The 23746-nt window shown below is 42.4% G+C and overlaps 1 protein-coding gene across 3 annotated transcripts in view; it reads right to left on the bottom strand.

The window, feature by feature from the left end:
• Glurib (Glutamate receptor IB) overlaps positions 1-23746 on the bottom strand; it is a 208665-nt gene that overhangs the window by 74193 nt on the left and 110726 nt on the right. For all 3 annotated transcript variants that reach the window (XM_076902751.1, XM_076902749.1, XM_076902752.1), the window contains exon 2: positions 23107-23259. In XM_076902751.1, coding sequence (XP_076758866.1) covers positions 23107-23259 — 153 coding nt within the window. The remainder of the gene's footprint in view (positions 1-23106; positions 23260-23746) is intronic.

A 23746-nucleotide genomic window follows, 5' to 3' on the forward strand; every position in this document is an offset into this window, starting at 1 on the left:
CAATTCGTTTATTAAAATGTATCTTTCGATCAGAGTGTGTTTAATTGCTGAATTATTTAATATTTTGGGAACGATTGATGGAAAAGGATTGAAATGGAACATATAAATTTTTCAATTTTGAAATCAATGATTTCCGTCAATTAATAATATTTTCTTCTTTCATTCTTGCAGTTTCCTATCGATTCCACTAAAAAATAGAATGCTTAATTCTGTTCCTTGCAGATCACGATTGAAACAATTTCGTAATTGAAATGAAAATATTTTATCGTCCCTTACATAGTTTTACGTATTAAATATTCTATATTTCGCATTATCGTTGTGTAACTGCTGGTAACGGAAAGAGTTAATTCAAGAAATCTTCCGTTGTGCGAGCAATTTCCTCCTCTTGAACTAGAGGTCTCGAAGGGTGACTACTACTTATTGTTACGCGTAAACAGATGCTGCCGACGATCGCAAGCGTGACACGAAAATCACGAGAGAAGATTAATTACACCGGTAACGGGGACAAGGGATCGTACGTGTTGTAATTTGTTCGAGACAAACGATTCGGTCGGACGTATTCGGAGATCCTATCGGTTACGATAAAACCGCCCGTTCTATTTGTTAGGCCGGCACCCATGCCCTTTCCTCCATCCTTCCTTCATTTGGTCCCTCTTTCTTGGCGACCAATGTCTCGTGATTTTCCCTTCACCCCCTCAAGCTTCTTTCCCTTCCCGTCTTCACCCCCTGTGCTGTTCGTGGGCGCGAGAGCTGGATTTCCTTCGACATTCAGGGACACGATCGGATTTCTACTTTTGTTCGCGCGAAGACCTACGACTTACCGCGTTTTCTCGTGACAAACTGTGAGTCAGCTTTTTAGTTTTTCTATGGTGTTACTTTTCTTGCTACTTTAGTTTCGGATTAAAATATTTCATGAATGAGAAGTGTTTTTCTTATGCTATATTAACTTTTTCATGGAACATGGGAGGATATAAAAATATAGAGAGGACGAATGTATGTATGTTGCGTAATACTACCTTTTCATTCGTCGACCACTGTCGTGTATCTATATGTAATCGGTTGAGTGTAAATTAATGCTGAGCTTTGGTAAAAATTTTTAATACATATTTAATTGGAAGTTTTAATTTATAATTTTTGAACTAAAGTTTTGGAAGATATTTTCTAAAGTGAAAAAGTCCCTTAGTATACTTAATTACTGTTATTATTAACTGATTAATAAAAGTTTCATTCGTTTTATAATTTTGGTATTTGATTTATAAAATGCTCGATCAAAATCGCAACGCTTTTATTCCACTCTTAAGGTCTCGGTGCAATGTTTTTCTTCGGCTCTTAACGTCCCATTCCAATGCGACATGAAACGATTATTTCATTGTTGATAACTGAAAGGAACGACTTCGCGTAGCCAGCCTTCTCGGTGTTCTTTCGTTCGTTTAGCGAAAGTTTATTTTGAGGTAGCTGGCGCGCCTTGTTCGTGCTCGAACAGTCTGCCAGCGAATAAAAGGAATAGCCGAGGACCGAATAAATTATGCAAAATAACTGTTGGGATCACGTTGCTCGTTGAAGCACGCGATAGCGACAGAATTAACCGCACTAAATAATACGCTTTTAACGGCGTCTTTAACGAAAGACGAGAAAGAGAAAAGAAAGAAATTCCATTGCTTCGAATCGTACACAACTTAGCTCGGCCATTATTTCTTTTCCAAAGACATTTGCCAAGACAAAATTAATTTATAAGTTGAAAATTTGGAAAATTTGGTCTTTTGTTGCCAATGTGGTAGAGTCAGTTGAAATTTCGGAGTCACTCATCCCTTTTTCTTCCCACGTGCCATCGTCCCTTTCCTTTGCAAATCTCCTTTCTCCCTGATTTCACACTTCCTCCTCCAATCTCTATCCTTTCACACCACCTCCTACGTCTCTAGTTCTCCTTCACTTGCTCCGCAATTTTACTACTCGAAGAATCTGACCGTGCAAGGGTCGCAACTTAATCAGCCGCGCTGCTAGACATCAAAGGATAGGTAAAATTCGTCGTTTGATCGGTAAGCGACACGTCCTGGCTCGAAGCAACGGTTCGCATTTAAATGGAAATCAATGCCCTTCTCCTTTGATCGCGATCCAACGAGCTGATCCTACGTCTTCGCGCACACATCAACACGCCTAATACATAAGTAGCTGGACAGATCCGTTGACCCAAGCGAACGCGTTCTTTCCACCCACTTTTTATTTATCGCGCCACCAGGCTGTTCGGTTTCCGCTCTCGTTATCCGTTAATGCACCACCGTCCTATCGTTCTGCTTATCTGCGTATTTAGTTGGATTCCAGAGTGAAAAAGCTCGGGAGCATTTAAACGATATTACTTTATTCTTCGATCCATACGGCTGGATACTCCGAGCGGTGAATTAGCCTCAATGAGAGAAGTTTCTCAAGGGTTGCGGCTACCTTGCGACGATGTCTCTCTTTTCTAGCGGTTATGCGTACGGTTTGTGATATTGTGGACGATATTTGTGTGTGAAATAACCCTATGGTGTTAATTTAATTTGGTAAATGAGAGTAGCTTCCGGAGTGCGAAGGATTAATTTGTAGATCAAAATTAAAAACTCTTGGTTTTCAATTATATTATATTAATTACTGTGGAAATGGATGGGTGAATGCGTGAAATACGAGCGATTATACGAGTGATTTGTTATCAGCGAACGTTGAATGTCGAATGTCGGTCTAAAAATATATTTTACCAGAGAAAGGATTAATTCGCGTAAACTACGATTCCAATGTTATTAGTTACCATTTTGCTGATAAAAATTCATCCATTCTGTTGTGCTCGAATTCATTCACTACTAGTTTGTTGAAACTGACTACCAGGATGAATAGAATCGATCGAAACCATAACCAGATAACCGGTCGAATTATCACTGAAGAAGGATGAAGCGGATTCTTATACCATTGCCACGAAATCTTTGCCATCTTCCGACACACGAAGATCCTATATAAGACCATTATCAGAATCGTTAGACAATCGAGTCCAGCAGCGATTTCGATATACTCCAGTCTCCATCCTGGTGGATATCCGGCCGCGAATCCAGGTCTGGCAGACACCCTCTTTCGTGACCTGTCGCAGGATTTGCCGGCCCAATAAAAGGATTAACGGGACGAGGGTTAATCCCATTGGGAGGGCCATCCTCGCACCTACGCCCCTATTTCTTTTCTTCTCTTTCCCTCCGCTTCTTCCCGGCTTTGTCCCATCGCTTTCACACGTGGTGATTCCGTCTTCTTTTCTCGCGCGCTTCCGCACCCTTGCTCACCCTCGCCCCCTCTCCTTCCTCTATCCGTTACTCGCTCCATTTCTTTCTCTTCCCACGTTTCTACCCAGATCCGCCGTGCCCTCTTCCACGGTTCGTCGTCCTCTTTATAGCGCAGCCTGATTAGCGGCCACCCACCCACGTACCACTGACCTTAACGTTGATAACGAACGATTATTTTCACCCTGGATTAGTCGCCGCTCTTATTCAATATATTCTCGCTGGCTTTGGATTTCGATGCCGAGGGTGGCGGTTGCCGATCGCCGCTTCTAATTGGTCAACCCTTCTTCTTTTCATTCTTTTTTGATAGTGAAGGATAGCGAATGTATTGGGGCTCTGATTAGTATGCAAATTGACAAAAAAAAAAAAAAAAAAAAATACTTGTCTGTTGCGTACTTTGCACTTTGACCGATAATTATTATCGTTTGATGTTGTTTATAATTACTTTAATTATTATACGTAATGTTATAACGATTATTTGAAACATAACGCGACCACTATTGCCAGTGGATGTTTAAAGAGTTTCTCACAAAAGGGCTCTCACACAAAGACGTTGGAGGATCAATAGAAAAAAGAGAGAAATAAGTAAACAAGGCGAAACAGAAAATTACTACAAAGTGCATGAAATATCGGCAGACGATAGTGGCGCGAGTTTGGTCACGGTGAACTATGAAACGTAAATATCGCGGCCATTTTGCGCGGTAAACGAAATCGATAAAAACCGGCCATCCAGCAACGATTACGTATAAACGAAATATTGAGCCATCGTCCCAGCAGCGCGTAAATCTCCCCCTCCCTTGCGCCCTTTCTAGCCACCCTACCGCCACCCTAGGATTCGTTCAGTTAAATTTCAGGATTATTATTATCGGCGACTATTCGGGATTATGGTTCGTTTCATCGATCGCGGCGCATTATGTTTACAAGCAGGCTCATCCAGCGTGGCACAACGGGCATTTTCAATTAATTTCGTTTTAATCGACGCGCCGTTGCTGGGCGCGTCGATGTACAGTGGATTACCAAAGTGTTCAAAGATTTACATTCGAAAATTTTAACGAGTAAAATATGAATACTCGATAGCAAAAATGAATCGTTAAACCGATTTTATATGAAATTAATGTAATCGAATATGTCCATATCGAATTTTCCGTGATTGCCATAAAATGTATACGTATCAATCGTTAAGCGACATGAATATTTAAAGTACAAAGAAAATACAATTAAAGGTACATTAGTGGTATGTGTGTATACCATTACAGAAATTAAGGTCGTGCTGCAACGATAACGTACGAAAGGTGAGAGAGGCACGGGCATTCGGTCAGTTTGGGTAATAACGTCGCGAGAGCGACGCATAAAGGGTGAACCAACGTTTCGCGCAGTGTGAAAAGGGGTAAGTGAAGCTTCTAATCAAGTCTACTCCGACTCAGTCTTTTATAGTTCCATTTATTATTATTAAATACTATTTGATCGAAGAATAACGTGACTTGGATGTCTCTCCAAAATATTTTCTCACCTTTTTACGTGCCTCGCATGCAATACGAGCATTCTATATTTGTAACGAAACGAATAAGGGAAACATTTCTAGAGTACAACGAATCCGAACGTTCTACGACCGCACAATTACGCAAACATTTAATAAAATTCAATTTCTCTTTCGTGCCTTTCGCTCGAGTAGCTTTTTGCGCGGTTTTTTTTCACCCTCGCCTCGCCCATCTCCGTTCCGCGAGTAGATTCATACGTTATGAGGCTGGTTACGGTGATTTTCTTTTTTTTTTTTTTTCTTTTCCACGGAACAGAATTTCATCTCGTATCAGCGGAAGTTTTAATGTACTTGCTGGTAGCGGGCCGGAGAACGGATGGGGTAAGAGTGGGAAAGGGAGAAAAACGAGGGGAATTTGTCTGAATCGTTGCTCGAGCACCGGGAACGCGGTATTCGTTTCTATTTCTGGTGAAATCTGACAAGGAACGGCTCTTAAGGTAATTTTGTTGGGGATCCGTGTTTGTTGACGATTCAAATGGTAATCTCGAGATGATTGTGATGGTAATTGCGCCGCGGTTTGCGGACGATACTGATTCTATTTGCTTGATTTTGTAAGGGTTCGTTTCAAACGACGCAAGAAATAATTAGCCGCGAAAGAATGGGAAACCAGATACTTTACCCTTTGTCTATTTCAATAAACGTCTCGACGAATAGAAGAACCTGCGGAAATGAGAAAACTGTCGGTGGAATATTCTCAGAACGAATAAAATTTAATAAAATACTTCTAGTTATGTAAGTAAGTTGGTCATGGTGTTTCAACAAATGTAACTTAAATGTAACAAATATGAACTTCTTTCGTGGTGACTTTTCGTCGTTTCGTCGTTCTTTCAAACTTCTTAAGGCAATACGATCATCCTCCCTTTTTTAAGTCGCGCTACACCTTCAAGAAACGCTAGCAAAAAATCAAATCGAGAAATTTTAAGGTTCGCAGGACGCATCGAGAAACAGCCACGAAACTGTAAGAAAAGGGCGGAGGGGGAGGGATAGCGGATTCAGCATTGGTAGCCGGGTTCGTGAATTACGAGACGGCGTAGGGTGAACGCGAATGGGGTAGAAATTGTAGTAAAGCAATAATCCAATGCTTGGGACGTACATGAGCCGTGCATGCACGTAGTGTACATGCACGCGTGCTCGTTTGGCAAGTGTAAGAAGATTATAACTCACTTGCAAGTAAAACGAACGACTCGAAACCTCGTGCACGTATTACGTAATGTATTGTAAATTCGACGGGTCGATTTCTCTGCTTCGTTCGAGATATTCGTTGCTTGCGAATAGGGCGAGCGTAAAAACTTAGTTTGTTAAACAAATTCCAACTAATTCGTTCAAAAAATATTAGGTATTAGTAGGAAAAGGAAAATACGTGCGTAGCGAGTACGTACACGATTTAACGAACGAATAAAAAGGAATTTTAAAAGAATATTAAATATTTTTTGAAACTCTTCACTAAACACAATTCGGTTTCATTATAATTATAATTGAAACAAATATGAAATTAATTCTCAGGTAACAATTACGGTGAAATTACCCTCTGTAGCTAGAAAAGATTTTTATTTTTAATTCCACGCGTAGACGTTTATCTAAATTACCATCGCCACGCGTAATTTCAAAGCATTATTTAATTAAATATAATTTAATTAAAATATTGAGATCCTGCACTTGCTGTTTCAAAGTAAATTTATATCTACGTTCACGCTGTATCTCGCCAGAGTTAACCAGATACTCATTGGTGCAATTAACATTACGCGAACCGCCTAACGTTTGTCCAACTGAACATTTCTGAAAAATCAGTCGGTCGAACGAGCGACTGAAGAATTTAAAAGAACGCGCTTAAAAATCGAGACACGAACAGGCCGAGGCGAGACGCACGAAACGCAAACCGCCGACAAACTTTTACCGTACACGAATTTCTAAACGAGTAAAAGGAGGAGGAGTAGAAACTTTGCTATCCGACGCGAAACACAATGGGGACGGAAACAAAACGCGTGAAAGAAACGCGAGGAGTAACTGAAGGGGCGGTGTGGGAACTTTTGTGGATTTGACGCGGTTCGCTGCATCCCTTCGCTGTTTTCAATATCTTTTATCCGGTAAAAGGGCCAGAGAATTTTCGGCGTGCCGCGACCAGGAGCGTCTTGAATCGTAAGGGCAAGTTTCGCGCGAAGGACAGACGGAGGGGTTGCGCAGAGCCAGTAAGTTCATCTTGAAAACGCGTTTCTAAGCGCGCGGACCACCCTTCGACCCTGCGATGAAACTTGAATGCGGTCTCGTCCGCCATCGCGAGACGACCGAATTTCGTCGTGAAACTTTCCGCCGACATGGTAAACGCGGAAGTTTATCGTTCATTTTGCATACACCTGAAATCCGCGTCACTTAACTTCTGTAGAGATGTGTACGCGTCTGACAGGCCGCTTCGGGAGCATTACGTTCGTTTCAAAGCATGCCTGACGTTTCATCCTCCTACTTAATGCTGATGACCACACTATGGATGTATGTGCTCCTACTTACGCGTTTGTGGGAAATTGAAATGTCCACGAAAGGATAGAGTACAAGAATATTAAAAATATTTGAGACAGAGTATAGATTATGATAAAAAATGCCCGATTGTCCCAGAAATTTACAAAAACATTTTTGGAACAATTATGTATCCTCAAAACGACTTGATTCTCTCGAGGAAAGCATTTGTCTTCATCGAAGACGCGCACGGAGGAGGTCGAGGGAGAAAATTGACCGAAAAGCGGCGTAGGAGGAAAAAATGGCCGCCTTACAATTACGGGTAAGGGAAATAAATCTGGAGTTCGCGTGTCCTATCCATTTCACGTAGTTCCCTTTAGCGAGCTCGATCATTTTTACTTCCTGGCGCGAGGAGAAGAAAGCTGTTGGCCGGAAGCAGCGAGTGAAAAATGCCCGTTATGGGCGACAATAAAATACGATATCAAATTCTGGATGAAGTCAAATAATAAATTTAAAAACCTATGAACTTTCAACAACACAGAGAGCAGTACAAAATTCTTCTGTAATTTCATACATTACATTATAAATGAAAAATTTTTCCAATTTTCAATGCTTGCGGAAGAAATTCAAAATTCATCTACTTACTTTTAGTTGACAATCGTTGATTCTTATTATTTCATTATATTTTGCATTTTATTCCGTATAGTAGTTACTGCACGGCCTTAGAATAGAGGATATTGAATAATTTCCGTGGCGATCGTGAAGCATCGCGTCATAATTGCACGAAAACCGATACGCAACGGATAACGTGACGTATGGGTCGCTTAGCTTCTCATCGAGGAGCGGGCAGAAATAATTTTTTCCAATTTTTCACGACGCGAAATGCGCGATACGTACGGCGCGATAAGGGCTCCGACATAAATCGCGCAACAGGGACGGGGATGCGTTATCGAGCCAGCAACAGTATGGCCGCGCGCGCACGACGGTGCTCTGATAAAGTTCTGTCATTTTTATCGACGAGTCGCTCGCAGGTTCGTTAAAAAACGAGTCGGCTGATCGGCTCGTCAAACGGAATTATCGAACGGACTCAACGGTGGACTCGCTGTTTATCCGCCCCGTAAACAACGCCATACGCTTCTCTTCAAATTTTGTCTGTTTTATATTTTTGCTAGCTCGTCAACGGTCGTTCGTTTCCACGATCGTTTCCGTCGATCCCCCTTTTTTTTTTTTTTTACGAAAGCTTCCCTTTTGAGATCGATAAATTCTTGTTTGCTGTCTTCGACGCTTCCGCCATGTTGTAATGCAGTGTTGAAAAGTGTGTTTGGTTGTGTATTTGTTCGACAGTTGCAAAAGTTCGAATGCAACAACAGAATATCTCGACGAGTTTATTCTAAAAATATAATAAAAATTTTACACTTTTACATTTTTCACTTCTATAGGTTCTCCACCGCTTTATACGTATCATTTTATGGCTCCACAAGATGGATTTCGCAAAAGGCTAATTATTTCTATAGATGAAACGATATAGTATCGCATATCAGAGTATTTTAACGAGTTCTAATTTTTTAATTACAAGGTAAATGGATTTTTGTGAGAAAAGCATAATCGTTGTTCTTCCACTCTACGGAAAAGTAACCGAAATGAACTCTCGGTTTACTTAGCCTGGTTCTCAGCTGCGGTGTTATACCCTCTAACAACACCACGCACTATCTACTCTGCCTCTCTCTCAAAACTACAAAAAACGAAGAAAAAATCGTAACACATAACATATTCACGCCTCCCATCGCCAGGCAACGTCCCGCATCAACCCTCGCGTCGGTGCATCGAACGCTCCGCTAATTGCCCGCGTCTCGTTAGCGCGCGAGACCATCGCCGCGGGCGTAAATTAGGAGGACAATTAGCCTTAACGTCCGGCCAACGGGCGTCTTATGAAAATGCACAGGACAAAACGTTTTCCTGGCCCCGCGCGACTTCCGTGGAATTCGCGCTTCGCGGCCCCGCGTAAATTCCGCGGACGACAAGGGGAACGACTACCGCCAGGCAAGGGAGCGAAGGGTGGCGGTGGATTCGAACACCCACCCGGAGTGAAACTGGCCAGGATTACCGCGCCGCTGCCGCAGGAAGGGGAGGCTGGGTTGGTACACCGAAGCAAGGGTCGGGCATTAGAATTCATGCGGAGACATTTGCGGTCCGGCTCCTAACGACCAGCTGTAAAAAGCTGGCCGAAGCTGCGAAGTGGAAAGCGAAAGGGGGTGCGAGCCAGAAGTCGAGGACGAAGAAGAAGGAGGAGAGGAGGGTTGCTTATGCGGGATGAATAAAAAATCGCTCGCCCCGTGTTGGAAGGTTACACGTGGTCCAAAGATGAATATCGTGTTACATCGAATCGATGCGTGTCGATTCCGAGGATCACGCGAGCGTAAGCGTGTCACGTTTCCACGTGATCGATGTCCGGGACGGGGGTTCCCGTGGCGCGGGTCGAGCGGTGCTCTTCGAGTTTGATTAGTAGGGTGGTTACGATCGGCGATTGGTTCGAAGGTCGAATGTGAAGTGGGTGGAATTTGTTTCGTCGGTTGGATCGAAGGTCGTTCGAGAGGGACGGGTAAATTGAAAGATCTTTGGTTTGGTTTTTCGTGAGGGACGGGGTGAGGGATGTTGCTCGGAAGAATACATTTGTCTGCGGGCTTCTGGAGAGGGAATGATGGAGAAGCATTTTCGGATGGATTTTTCGCCTGCGATATTTCCTCGATTCGTTGAATATTTCAGTAAATGTATATTGATGGAGACAGGAGCAAATTTTATATATTTTTTTTCTCCGTACCTTGAGAAGAGTAAATCGAGCTTCGAACTGTTTAGAGGTTTAGATGCTGTAGCCATTTTTTTGTGTACATTATCTAAATAAGCAGAAATTAGTTGCAGATTGATGCAATGAAGAAAGTTTCGTCAAAGCATCGCGGAACGTGATATGTATTTGAGTCCTTGTAAAATAGTACGATTCAATCTGTGCATACTTGCGTGCACGCAACTCGGAATAATATAGCGGACAACTAAATGAAAGTTAGGCGGTGCTCGACAATGTTAAGGTCGAGGTTCAACTTTCTGTTTACGGATTGCGTTTCAATGGAATTCGAAACTGCGTTGCGGTTAAAACGCAGCCTTTGAGGGAAGATTTTCACGGATAGAAGTTGGCAATGCTTGTTGAAACTCTAGGAAATGTTACCGTTGAATCGTTGGATTGAAATAAAATGAATCTATGATAATGGATTAATTTATTGCGTCATTAAACGTTTTTACTATCAATACAGCATTTCCGTGTTTTCCGTGCTCGCATAACTAGCGATTGAACAGTTCTCTCTCGAGCACGCGTATAATATATTAATAATACGCTGAAGAAAATTAATTAATCAAAACGCAGGGAATTTAAAGTTTCCAACCACGTAACGTTTTCCTGCTTACTGCAATGAATACTGTACACGCTTTTAAGTCACTCGCTCATCCGTTAAATCACTCGATCGTACCGTCCTCTACGTGCATGCATCACCCAGTTGCAGCTAGCAACGGGAACATCTTCGCTCTTTGAATCGTTGAGCACGTAAACCAGTATTAACAAATTAACAGACTCCCTCCTCTTCCCTCTCTCCGTCAAAGAGTTCTCCTTTGACTCACAGTTGATCTTTCAAGCAACGGGTCCGGCGAACGTTTCGGCCCATTTCAAAGGCGAAGACCGTCGGCGGAAATTTAAAGTTTCGTCCAAGGTGGCTGCGTTCCGCGTAAAGTGCCCTCTAATTCTGTCGCTGTTGGAACCAGCCTCTGAAAATCCTCTTCCGGCTGTCGCTGGGATCCTGCTGTAATTAATGTAACATCCCACCGCCCCCCTCACCGAACTGGTCCTGCCTTCGCTCATCGAACGACCAAGGGATCAATTTTAAGTTTAACAAACGAGTTTGCAACGTCGCGGCCAACGAGCGGCCCGTTTTTCTCGTTAACTTTCTCGCCGCCGTTATAATCATAAATCGGTTATCCAGCGCTGGGCCCTGGCCGGCCTGGATTATTAGCGATTAGCTATAAATTGCAAATTCTTCCGGCGACGCGATTACCGGGGAATCGGTTATGGGTCGGCGTTGAAATTCGCTCGGTTTTAATCATCCCTACGCTAACGGTGGTTCGTTCGCTCGAAAATGGCGTTTCATTTATCGACAGCTGTCTTTCGTTTTCTACAAAAGTGACTGCTTCTTTTTCGTTATTTTGCTCATTTCGTTCGTAAAATTATTTCTCGTAAAAATACTTTTTTTTATAGTTGCTTTCGTACTTGGTCAATTCTACTAATTTTCTTTTAACAAAGTGGTTTTCAAAAGAATTGTAACGAAAATTCAATTGTGTTTTATGTTTGCGTATGCAATGCCCCTGGGTAGAGGTTTTTCAGTTCTCTTACGCTGCCAAGGTCATTATCAAAAAATCCGTTACATCATTCTACCATTTCTACGCATCTTCGATATAAATACCAGTAAATTACGTCTCTCGCTCTATGTTAATTATATAATTAATTGAAATATTTGAAAAAGATGGCCATTTTGGACCTATATGTATAAATGAGCAAGTAGGTTTTTATATTTATTTCGAAGCACTTGAAATTTATTTTATTCGAATCGATATAATACTACGCTAAGGGCACGAGTATTTTTGCTCAAATATTAATGGGACTCATAGAGCCAACCATTCGAAGGTAATTCTCGTTCGAGCTTCCCATCGATGTCATTTACAGCGGGGGAACGTCCGAAATTTGAACGATATCGAAATGTTCGAAGGTGGACGTGATTTTTAAGGTTCCGCCCCCGAGGGTTGTTAGTACCCGCGCGCGATACCGCCGCGTGATTTAACGCGGAACCGTCCGGCTAAGGGAAAAAATATGCAAACGAGATAAATCGGCCCGAATAAATCAAACGAGGTGAATTATACTGGGTACTTTGCTGGTTCCCCAGCTTCGACTAGCTGAACCTCCGAGTGCAACAAAGAAGCTCGACTTAATAGCCCCGCTTAATGCTGCAAATCCTCTTTTCGTTGAAAAGCATCGTTTCTTGTTTGTTACCCTGTTCGTGTGCCCTTCGCATCGTAGAAAGTCGCTCGTTCGTCGACTCGTTTCCGTTCAATGCATCGAATGCGGCCAGTAAATTATTCAAGGGAGAAGCAGTAGGTCGAGAGACACACTGAATCTATTCATGCCGCATGAAAATGAAATCGTAAGATTAGTAACGGGAAAATCATTTTTGTTTTCGCTCTATATCACCGAGTTTCTTTCTTTATATAGATCACTTTTTGCCTATCCTCGAATAATATTTAATGATGCGCCCCGCGATGTATCACATCTTGCTAATATTTAAGGAATTCCATTGACGAGGAAACCCCGCTCGCGAAGAAATACATAGGGGCTATAAATCATCGAGATCCTCCATCTCAAAGTTTAATTAAAATTCACGTTTCATTTGAATTCAGCTGGCATTCCAGGCCGCGTTTAAAACCAAAGAGCGAAAAAAGCGGAGCCCGTGGGCTCTGTTCGATATGACGAATATTAATACCGATGAAAATTGATCACCCACGGGAGCACTTTTTAATCATCAATATTAATTAGTCCATTGAGCCGTGCGCGAATTAAGAAAGTTCACCGGGAAAGAAGAAAGGATAAGACGGGGACGGGAACCGGGGCGTGCCTACGAAACGAGAGAGCCCTCTATTTTTTCGCCACCCCCTCCGCGACCACCCCTTTATTCCTTTCCGATTCATCTTGCCGTGGCTCCGCCGAAAATCGAACTTCAATTTCAGTTAAATGCGTTACGTCGCCCGCCGAGACCAAGAATTAACTGGCACGACCTCTCGAAATTAGTCATTCCCTACTTTCCGAACCGTGTCGACGAAGATGAATTGTCTCCAGGGACGCGTCCCGAAACTTCGATTCTGTTTCTGCATACTTTGTATTTAGTTCCGTATACTTTCCTGGCTCGTAATTAGAACGAACCGTCGTTGCCTCCACGTTCAATCTGATTAGTAATATTTTAATGATCAAAATTTTGTTCGATTATGAGAGAATATGAAATTAAACTTGCAGGCCTCTCTTGACATTCGCCACTAAATTGACAGTAACTTTAGACATACAACAATAATTTAATGCTATTTATTTTCGTCTCCCCTTTCGTGTAATAAAATTTCTGACTTTCTCCGCGTCTAGGGCGCGACTTGATGCACAAAATAAGATTTGATGTTATACAGATTCGGTATAACTATATTAAATGTAATTAAAAATTACATTACTTATCCATTGATACCTTAAGATCAGTAGAATGAAATCTGAATAGCAAGTGGAATAAAGCTTAAGATAGGGGACCGCGTACAACTTTCCATTCACACGGTGTCACAGATACATGCTTACTAAAGAGATCGAAAGAGTGTTAAGATCATAGAGGGACGTGAGTTACAAATTTAAGCTGTAAGGATTGAATCTTCGCTATACTATGTTATCACCGCGAACATTAAATGGAAAACATCGATATTCTCAAGTTAAATCTGTTCTCCACAAAAACTTTCCTAAGTGGCTTATTATTACGTCTCGCGATGCATACGAGAATGTATTCAGAAAGCGTGTAATGATGTAAGCAAAACTTGCTTCCAAGTGGGTCCGTTGTCGAGCATTTGTACAAGATGGTCGGCTCAAGAGTCTCTAGACGATATATTTGAGTCACGTAACCACGTATAGTTTCCTCCTATGAATGCTGGACTTTCAAACCAAATGTTGTCGTTACAGATATTTCATATTGAAAAGCATCGTTCGTGCTTTAATAAATATAAATTATAATACAAAAATTAGTACATTAGCATAGTAATAATTTTCTACAGTTTACAAATTTCTTTAAGCTCAGCAAAATGATGCTTATTTAATTAAATGTTATTTTCAAAAGATACTTTACATTAGCTACGTAGTTTAGGTTTTCGCTCTCAGATATATATTACACAAAAGTTATACATACTGCGCAAGTTTTATCAGGTCCGATATATTCCAACACGGGTCCATATTTTCCAACGCGAACCAATATTTCCCAAGGCAGACCGATATTTTCGAAAGTCTCCCTCTCTCTTTCTCCTTTTATCTTTCAAACAAACTATCGGACAATACATCTACGTCGACTGCATTTCTCATACAGCTTTAAGACAACGTCTACACGCGAAATACAATTGATTAATAAATTTTAACTGTTCCTTGAAAAAATTTATTCGTATAGTTGGTTTATTCGTCTTAAATCTCGATGGAAATGGAAACACTTTTTCGTTAAGCAGCAAGCAATGCTCTTGAGGCTGATTTTCCCTCGATTCTGCTTCTGATCTGCAGTTGTTATCGATTTCTTATTACTTAAAGGCGTGCCCTCGCGGTATCGACGAGATCGTTCGATCCGTTCGATGACGCGTCACCTCGTGGGTGTCGTTATTCGCACGTTTCACCCTCTTGTTAATCTCCGACCAAGATGGTGTTTCACGATGTCAGCAAGTCCGCCTGATCGACTCCCGCCTCTTTTTGACGAGAAAATCCGCCAGAAACGACGATCAACCATCTCTCCGCCGCCCATACCCACCCTCGCGTCATCGAACATATCGGATTTCCGTCGACGCGACTTTTCTCTCGTTCTCTCCGAATCGCCAATATTTTTCAAAGGAGCGCGTCGACCGAATATGTATTCGGTCGCCAACACACGATGCATCCGTGTTATTTATCGTGCGTGCAAGATCAAAGTGCGTGCTTTTCAATCGATCCAATTATTATCCCCTTTGATCTTGTGGATCATCTTGTTTTCTTCGATGGAAAGATAGCGTCCGTGGTTTTTATAATTTTGTTACGCCTGCGATCCCTTTTCTTCTTTAGTATCAAATACACGACTGGTTTCGGATTTAATGAAAATTTTGAATGGTGTAATAACGTAATAATCACGCGTAAGCGAGTGGTTGAACAATTAGGAATTATTGAATTCTCAAACGTAATTGTATTGATGTTTCGTGCAGCTCTTAATTTAATTAAATTCTTTACTGTGCTTCAGCATCGCATTTGAGAAGTAAAATATTTTCAGTAAATTGTTAATTCATAGTAAAAGCAGATGGATAATGGATCAGAGAATTCATTCAAAGAAAGATTATCCAAGCATAAAAATGCTAAATGAGATAATAAAAATAATCTCTGCGTAATTAACAAAGGGAGAAAATGCGAAGCACAGAATAGTTCCACAATTTAAGATTCCAGCTGGTATTATTTGTATATCTTGGTTAATTCATCGGCCTTTCTCGCTGTCGTCTCGCAAAGACCATTAAACCTATCAAAATCTTCTCCGCTTGTGAAAAAATGATCACGGTAAAAATACTTTCCGCGTAAATAACATTACTATTAGAAAGAGGCGCGAACTGGCGAAGTGGACGGTGATTCCCGCGGGAGACTTGAAACCTTTATGGACCCAAAGTGAAGTTCGTTGTAGTCAAGTGTAAGTAACCTTCCACGATGACGCCCTCTCGATGGAGAACCACCAAGTGACCGATAAAAGATACCTTCGTGAACTTTCGCTACGAACGCGAACCGAGTGTGAGTGAAAGATTAATGAAAAAATAGTAACCCCCTATTTCGCCAATTTAACTTGTTCTTCAGTACTAAATTGTTGTCACTGTAAAAAACAGATAGACAAGCATTCTACTTTTCAAAATTCAATACGTTCGGTACACGTACATCGCGTTAAAATATAAAAAGCACAAAGTCTAAAATAAATTACCCCACAAATGAGTAATTAATATAATTTATCACGATAAGGGCGGAAGAGGATTAAATACTTGTTCTTTGTACACTCGACATAAAATATTATATAACGGTCGCGAGAAGCGATGAACAACTGTGAACCAACTAAAACTCGCAATCCTTGAAACCGCCTCGCGAACCACCCTTGAAACTCTAAAAATGCACCGATTTTAGCGGCGCGATTTTATTGTTTTCCGCTTAATCGTCGCCGGCTTTGGAAGGAAACGTGATCGCCAGGCGAAATGGTGGGTTCGTATCTATCCCAGGGCTCTCGAAAATACGAGCCGCTAAACGTAACGAGTGATCGTAACCGGGGTGAGTAACTAACGGGGGTGCCGGGACGCGCTCGGAATTTATCGAGTCCACTCGATGGATAGTTAATCGACGGCGTTGGCTGCTCGAGCGCCGGGCAATCTCGAAGAAACGCGAACGAGCCGGAAGTACAAACGATCGGAAGTAATCCTCTCGAGGGAAGGAAGAGGGCCGGCGAAAATTCACGGCGAGGGGAACGACCGTCTCTGTCTCTGTCTCTCTCTCCCTCTCCCTCTCCCTCTCTCTCTCTCTGTCTCTCTCTCTTCTTCTCTTGGACTTCCGAACAGCGTCACTGTTTCGCGATCTAATTCGAAAGTTTTAAATCGAGGCCGCGACTGACACGCAATCAGCGCGGAATCCGCGGTCGAAGATTTTTTCGCTCGCGATCCGCGCAATCCTGTACCGTCTTGGCCTTAGTGTCGAACTTTGAGATATTTATAGAATCTAATTGCAATAATAATTAACGATTTAAGAAGTTGGTAGGGAGAGAACACGCTGCAATAAAATAATTTTATATTTTCCTTTTTCTTGGATACCTTTCACTGCATTCTAACAATTATGTACTCGAGGTCTCTAGAAATGTCCCACAAATTTCCACCAGTATCGCTACACGAGTCCTTTGAAATTCTGGTCGAGGCGAAATAACCAGCTCGTCCCTCGGCTTCCTCCCTGACACGATTCGCTCCGCGTTCAACTCTTCTGTTTCAATGTCACTCTTTCGGGCCACCGCGCCCAACGATGGTCCCCAACGCATTCCATCTAAAAAGTTTCGGCTCGCGTCGACCGAGTAACGCGGCGAGTTTAATTCTTGGAGGCACGAAACTCTAGCGTCCCGGTCAATTTCGGGCAAAAATTGGACTGCCATCGACCCCCTCGCATAGAACGCCGCGGAATAATGCACGGCCGGGCCGTAACTCCGACTGTTTCGAACCAGTTGGACGCTTCTTTCCGTGAGAAACGACAACCGGAAATGACGCGATCCCAGCTAACCAGAAGCTTCGCGGCCGTGCTCGCGAACAAATAGCGTTTCTCCGGGCCGATGTCACATCCCAACCCTTCAGCCGTTCTCCGCTCTCGCACGGAACAAATATTAAATGATAGTTTCCTCTTGGCGTCGCGCGGTTGGACATTAATGGAAACTGTCTTCCACGGAAAAGAATTTAATACCTGTGTATTGGGAGGAATTGGCGAACTTTCTGACTTTGGAAACTGGCTGTCAGCTGTTCGGGACGTACATTTGTTACCAGGGAGGTTTCGAGGAAGTGCTGGTACGTGTTGGCAACGGCGAACGGGTGCTTCTTGCTCGCCTTCCTCTACTGGATACGTTGCGGCATCTTCACGTGAGTTAGGATTAGGGGTAGAGATACAAAGAGCGACACTGAAACGGGTAGCCTGGTTTTTCTTGACAAAGAAGGTTGATTATTGGTTAGCTGTTATCAAATTTATCAAAACACGTGTGTTCTCACTTTCTTCTATTTCTATTAAAACGAAAGTAGTCACTAAGAAACGTGCGGTATTATAGCAACGACTGTTAAAAATTCTGATAGTACAATTGTACGAGTCTTAGAAACAAGCCAGAAGAAGTTCGAATATCAATTTAATTATTGAAGTATAATAAAGCATCGGAAGATATTGTGTCATAAATAAACTGAGCGTAAGAGAGTGGCGTTTGTAACACTGAAATCCCAACCACATTGAAAGATAATAGATGTGAGTCTCCTCCGAGGCAATCCGACTAAGCCACCGAACAAAGCCACCTAAACCCCGGGAAGCAACGAAAAGTCCACCTTGACCGGGTCGAGAATTCCGGTCGCAGCGTCGCGTCGCTCATCGCGCCGTATCTCCACCGAAGGAAATCTATCCCAAGCCAGGCGGCATAAGTGTCAGCGAATGTTCCGAAACCAAAGAGTCATAATCCTGTGGTCGCGTGTTCCAACGGCGGACGCTCGAAGGAAGAGGGTTAGATCGTCTGTGCGGTTGGTTTTTGTCGTCTCGAACGTCTCCGCTGCGGTGACTGCAGAGCAATGTCTGCTACTGGGGTAAACCGCGCGGGAATTGAAGCTCTGGATTCGTCTCGCGTCTGTTCGTAGAACGTAGAACACACACACAGACACGGAGGTAGGATGGAACCGAGACAACCGAGTCGCAGGAAGAACGCGAGGGCATTGGGAAAGTGTAAAAGCGTGGAGAGGAACGCGTAAGAATGGGTAGGGGACCAGACGAGAAGATGGGAAGAGAAATAGTGGAAGTGTATAGAGGAAAAAAGGCGGGAAATACCCCTGGGAGCCCTCGGCAGATTTATGCCGCCTCTGGCTGGTTGGCTGGCTGGCTGGTTGGCAAGCCTGGCCACCCCTATACGTATACCTTCATCGCTCACCCTCTCACGGCCGCTGGGTTACCTTCTAACCAAAAGGATCCTGCAGGATATTATACGATATGCACCGAAAGTTGATAGATGGCTATTACGTTCCGCTAAGACGAGCATGCTACGTTCTGCGGCTCTTTCTCCGTCTACTTCCCTCTTTTTTCCTCCTCTTTTTCGCGTTCTCTTTCCACCCCTTTTTGTCTATCTCGGTCCCCTATCTTTCTCCAGCTCGCGCGAATCCTACGGGCGCGTTCGCGGATGTGATTTTTCGGTGGAAAAGTTCCCTTGGTTCTCGTCCATCGTCTGGCCCGCTCTCGTGCAAACGACTGAATCGCGTCTGCGACTTTTTGCTCCTTACCACGATATTCCTCGCGAGATTTCGAGTACCAGAAGCGATTCACTGGAAATAACGTCGAACCGCGGGATCGTGGCTGAACGTATGCTTTTTTACCTGTCGTCCATGTTTGGCCGAAGCTCGGCAAGTTTACGCAGCATTTTCATGCCGCGATTCGGGTAATTTTTTTCTTTTTCTAGATGTTGTTAACGATGCTGTTTATACAACGGCAGTAATGGCGTTTTATTCTTGCTTCCGTTGATGATTGGTGTTCGTACCGATCCAACGATTTAAATCACACGTTCGACCAACCAACGAGCAGGGATTTAAACACGCGTTTCGACGCGCGATCGCACCAGAGAATCGTTGCATCCACGCGGTGCAAAATTTCGGACGCTAGTTTCCGGTGATAACGCCGCGTCGGGTGCATTATCGTATTACGTTTCGCTCGACGAGACGCGAGCTACGCAAATGAGGACTTATGTCCAGCCCCTGTCTTCCGTCCAGTATAATTTTTTTACTCTTGTCACGGCGAAATTTGCTTTATAACGTACTCGCGCTCCACCGTGGGATTAAAATGGAATTTGCCGGAGGGACGAAACGAATCCGTACTCCTCTCTAAATTAATTATCAAACGGAATTCGTTCGATAATACATTCGAAGCAAGTAACGGAATATGCGTCCCAAATAATCGAATGTGTACTTGCGTATCACGCGATGCAGAATGGACGTCTACCTCGTCATATTATCTATTTATTCATTATACTTTTCTTGACGTCGTGCAGGAATTTTATCACGAACCAGCTTTTCTCTTGATACGTTACACCTGCATTTCGATGAAGACGCGTCAGGTCTGATATTACATGACAAATATGGCAAACGGATACCCGATTTACATCGCGAATATGTATAATATATAACGGTTCGTGGAAAGAAATTGAAGTTGGAGTTGTCGAAAAGAAAATATTTCTGTACCGTTCAAATAATTCAGGAGACACGTATCAGATGGTATTACACTATCCGTTTCAGTTCGAGTATCGTTTGTCAGGTTTAATTAAAAATTTTTCGCCGGGCTGTCTTTGGTAATCAAACTTTGAACACGTCTCGCGCATAAGACTCGACACCGTGCAAAATGGAACTAACTCTCGCAGGCTAAGTTCGAGGTTGGTTAAAATTAGGGAAACTGCTCCATCTGCAGAATATTACTTTGCGTGTAACACATAGTACAAGAACGGATCAGAATACGAGCCAGCCTCCGCGCCTGGAATTAAATCATTGCATTGTTTCGAGAATAATCAAAACGTGCTTTAAGTGAGAATTAAGTTTCCCGAGTAATTAAAATGCCGTCCCCGTTTTCAAATCGTACCCTTAAAAATAAGTAGCAGGAATAATAAGCTTCAGAATAATTGTAACGAATGCCCTGTTTAATCGAATTGAATGAAGAATTTGCGAGCGAGACTTCCGAGTGCGTGACAACGACGACAATAGAAAGCTATTAGATATTACCATCGTCTTTACACGACGATATTTTACAGGAAGAGATTTTGCGCTTCCATCAACCACAGTTTCATTAATTAAAAAATAGATTAATACATAGGACCAGTGGTTCTTGCTGTTCTTGTTAAATTCAATCGATATGAATGGTATGTTTCAAAATGTATCAGTGCTAAAGCGTGTAGTTTTAAGCAAATATATTTGACAATAGTTACGTTAATTATTATTAACGTTGAGTAAGAGAGTAATAATGGCTCTGAAATGATTTTTAAGCCTGAGGTTGATTAGCATATTATTACTAATCTAAATTACATTCTAAGAGCCTTACTTGTACTAAATTGTGTCTTGAGATGATATTTAATTGCCCCCTTCTGATAACTATTAATAAACCACTTCGATCGTCCTTACATTTCGAATTCGAGTTCGCTCGACGAAAGTCAATCGTCCAAGCGAGAGGATAGCGAGCGGAAACGGGAAAACGGGCCGCATCCCTACAATAGATATGGCGGCCAGAAGCAACATGGCTTACCGTGGGATTATAACAACGGGGTCTTGATCCAGGCGTACCGCCTAGCATTAATACAATTAGCAGAGCTTTCCTAAGCACCGTAACGCGGTGCACGGTCGGCCTGCCCCTTGGACTTGGCCCAAATATTCGCGATTCCTGGGCCAAGCCGCCGAGGGTCGGCCTGTCGACGAATTCTATTACCGAATCCCCATCCCGATTTCCCGTCTCTCCTCGTCGAATATTTCATGTCGTTCGTCAAACACGGCAGGGTAGAGGAAAGTGGTAAGGGCGTCGAAAGGGGGAAAACATTTTCGTCGCACGCGGAGGATGCAACGGAACAATGGAAAGGAATTTAAGGAAGCGGAAGATAGAAGAGAGAACGAGATACGTCGAATTTAATTAACGAACGAAACCACTTCGGTCGGATGAAAATAAAGTCACGCGTCTCGATAAAACGCTGCGAGAACCGCTTACATCCCCCAAACCGATTTCCTTTGTCCCGCTAGGCGCGGCATCCTGTCACGCACCCCGTGTGTTATCCGAGACATCGCGAGCGTAATATCCACGGCGGTGCTTCTCGTTCGCCGTCGACACGGGAAGAAGTGGCTTCGAGTAGCGCGTCGTACGTGCGCGACTTCCAAAGGCGAGAGATAGAGCTGTCCCGATGAAGCAACGAGATTAGTATCTTCGCTGTGACATCGTAGCGTTACTTATTTCGCGGGCCACATGCTACCGTCGATTCGAGCATCCGCCAGATTCAATAGAGAGCACGCTGTCGCGCTTCCCGCACGTACGGGTATTGTTGATCGGCCGACGTTTCTGATACGGACCGAGATATCGCGAACAAAGTGACATCGATTCCTAGTGTTTCGCCAGAAAACACTGGACTCCGTGTTTGGACGTGTCTCTAAAAATTATCGCGGCCCTGCGAGAGGGTAAATGATCTTACGATGTTACGCAAAGTCCAGAATAATTGTGCACGATCTATTGGAAAGCTTTTACTCAGTCGTGAGTTGTTTCTCTGTGTTCGAGGTGTCTTGTCTGATACATCATCAGGTATTTCATTGTGAAAATAATAAAAAAGATTTGTAGAGATTTGAACACATTGAACGTGTTATTTTGATAGAATGACATTCCACTGTTTATTTTTGTTATGTGTATTTATCGAACGAAATAGATAGGTTTCTTGCGTAAATTCTGTCATTGTTTATATTTGTTTATTTATCGAACGAATGTACAATTTACTATCAACGACGACCAGCAAATTAGCTCGTTAGAGATAGAGGGAAGTTTTCGAGTAAGACGTTTACAAGTTGGTAATGATCTACTGCTATTTTCTCGAAGACCATATTATCGAGATCTATCGACGGCTCTTTCTCTTTACTTAAGGGAACTTTCGAAAGAAGTTAGATAATAATTCTTGTTTGAAGAAGTGGGAAAAGTTTTACGATTCCGAAGAACGTAATTGTAGTTCGATCGTCATATGTACGTTAGCTAGTTTCTTAAGTTATTAATAATCGAATCATGAAGTTCACGGGGTAATCAATTTTCTTTTGCAAATATATCACACCGAGCTAATGCTCCCACACTCGGTTTATTCAACGAACCTAATTCCATCGGATTATAGTCCACTCTAGTCCTTCCAGCATGACTTAATTAATTCGCAGATCGATAAAGTGAGAAATGTATTAACGATTTCATCACCTCAAAACTACTATGTTTCTTCTTTTTTCAATGATCACGTTACTCGAAAGATCGAATAAAAGCATCGATTGAGATGATTTCTATTTCCAAGATCGATCTGTTGTACTGTGTTTCAGTTTTCTTCGCAATTTCTTCTATCTATTATTTGATATACCTCGTAATTTCAAGTGCATCGAAAAGGAATTAGAATTGAGACTGACAAACGTAAATGCACGAATCGTAATGAAATGAAATGTTTTATCGACACATATGGATAGATGACTGCGTTAGTTTGACCAACAGACAAAGTTAATACTTACTAAGGCGAGATAGCTTGTAGGCATCCGCGGTATTAATTACGTCTACGAAAGCCTGCAACTCAAACTTCCTGGTAGTGGTATTCTGGTTGTGATTAAACATCGCAAATTTGAAAGCTGACTGAACTTCGTCGGTGCCTTGCTCGAAGATCGCACCTGTAATCAGACAATGTGATCGTTAATTACCTTGCTGTTCTCATTGATCGATGTAATAATTCACTCGTATATTTACAAAGAACTGAACGTGTAACAATTATTTAAATTATTTCTTTGGAACGTTGATTAATGTTTACGATTTAGAAAAAGTAGATTTTATCGCTAATTATCTTTATTTCTGATTATAATGCGGAGTGTTTCGAGGCGAATACCGTAGCATTCAATGGTAAAAAGTTGAATTTATAATATTAAAAGATATATGTAAGACAACGATGAACTTTTCTTCTAACAACTCTTGACAACGCAATTACACTTTTCTTCTAACAACCCTTTACAACGCAACTGCACTTTTCTTCTAACAACTCTCGGCAACGCAACTACACACATTCAACTCTCATTTCTACACTGCCCTTTGGCAAAGAGAAATCTTTATAAGCACGAAAGGTTCTTCCCTTTCACCACGCTCTTTAAAAACCTCGGCTGTGCA

This window comes from Xylocopa sonorina, chromosome 10 (genome assembly GCF_050948175.1).
Source record: "Xylocopa sonorina isolate GNS202 chromosome 10, iyXylSono1_principal, whole genome shotgun sequence".
Classification (NCBI taxonomy): Eukaryota; Metazoa; Arthropoda; class Insecta; order Hymenoptera; family Apidae; genus Xylocopa; species Xylocopa sonorina.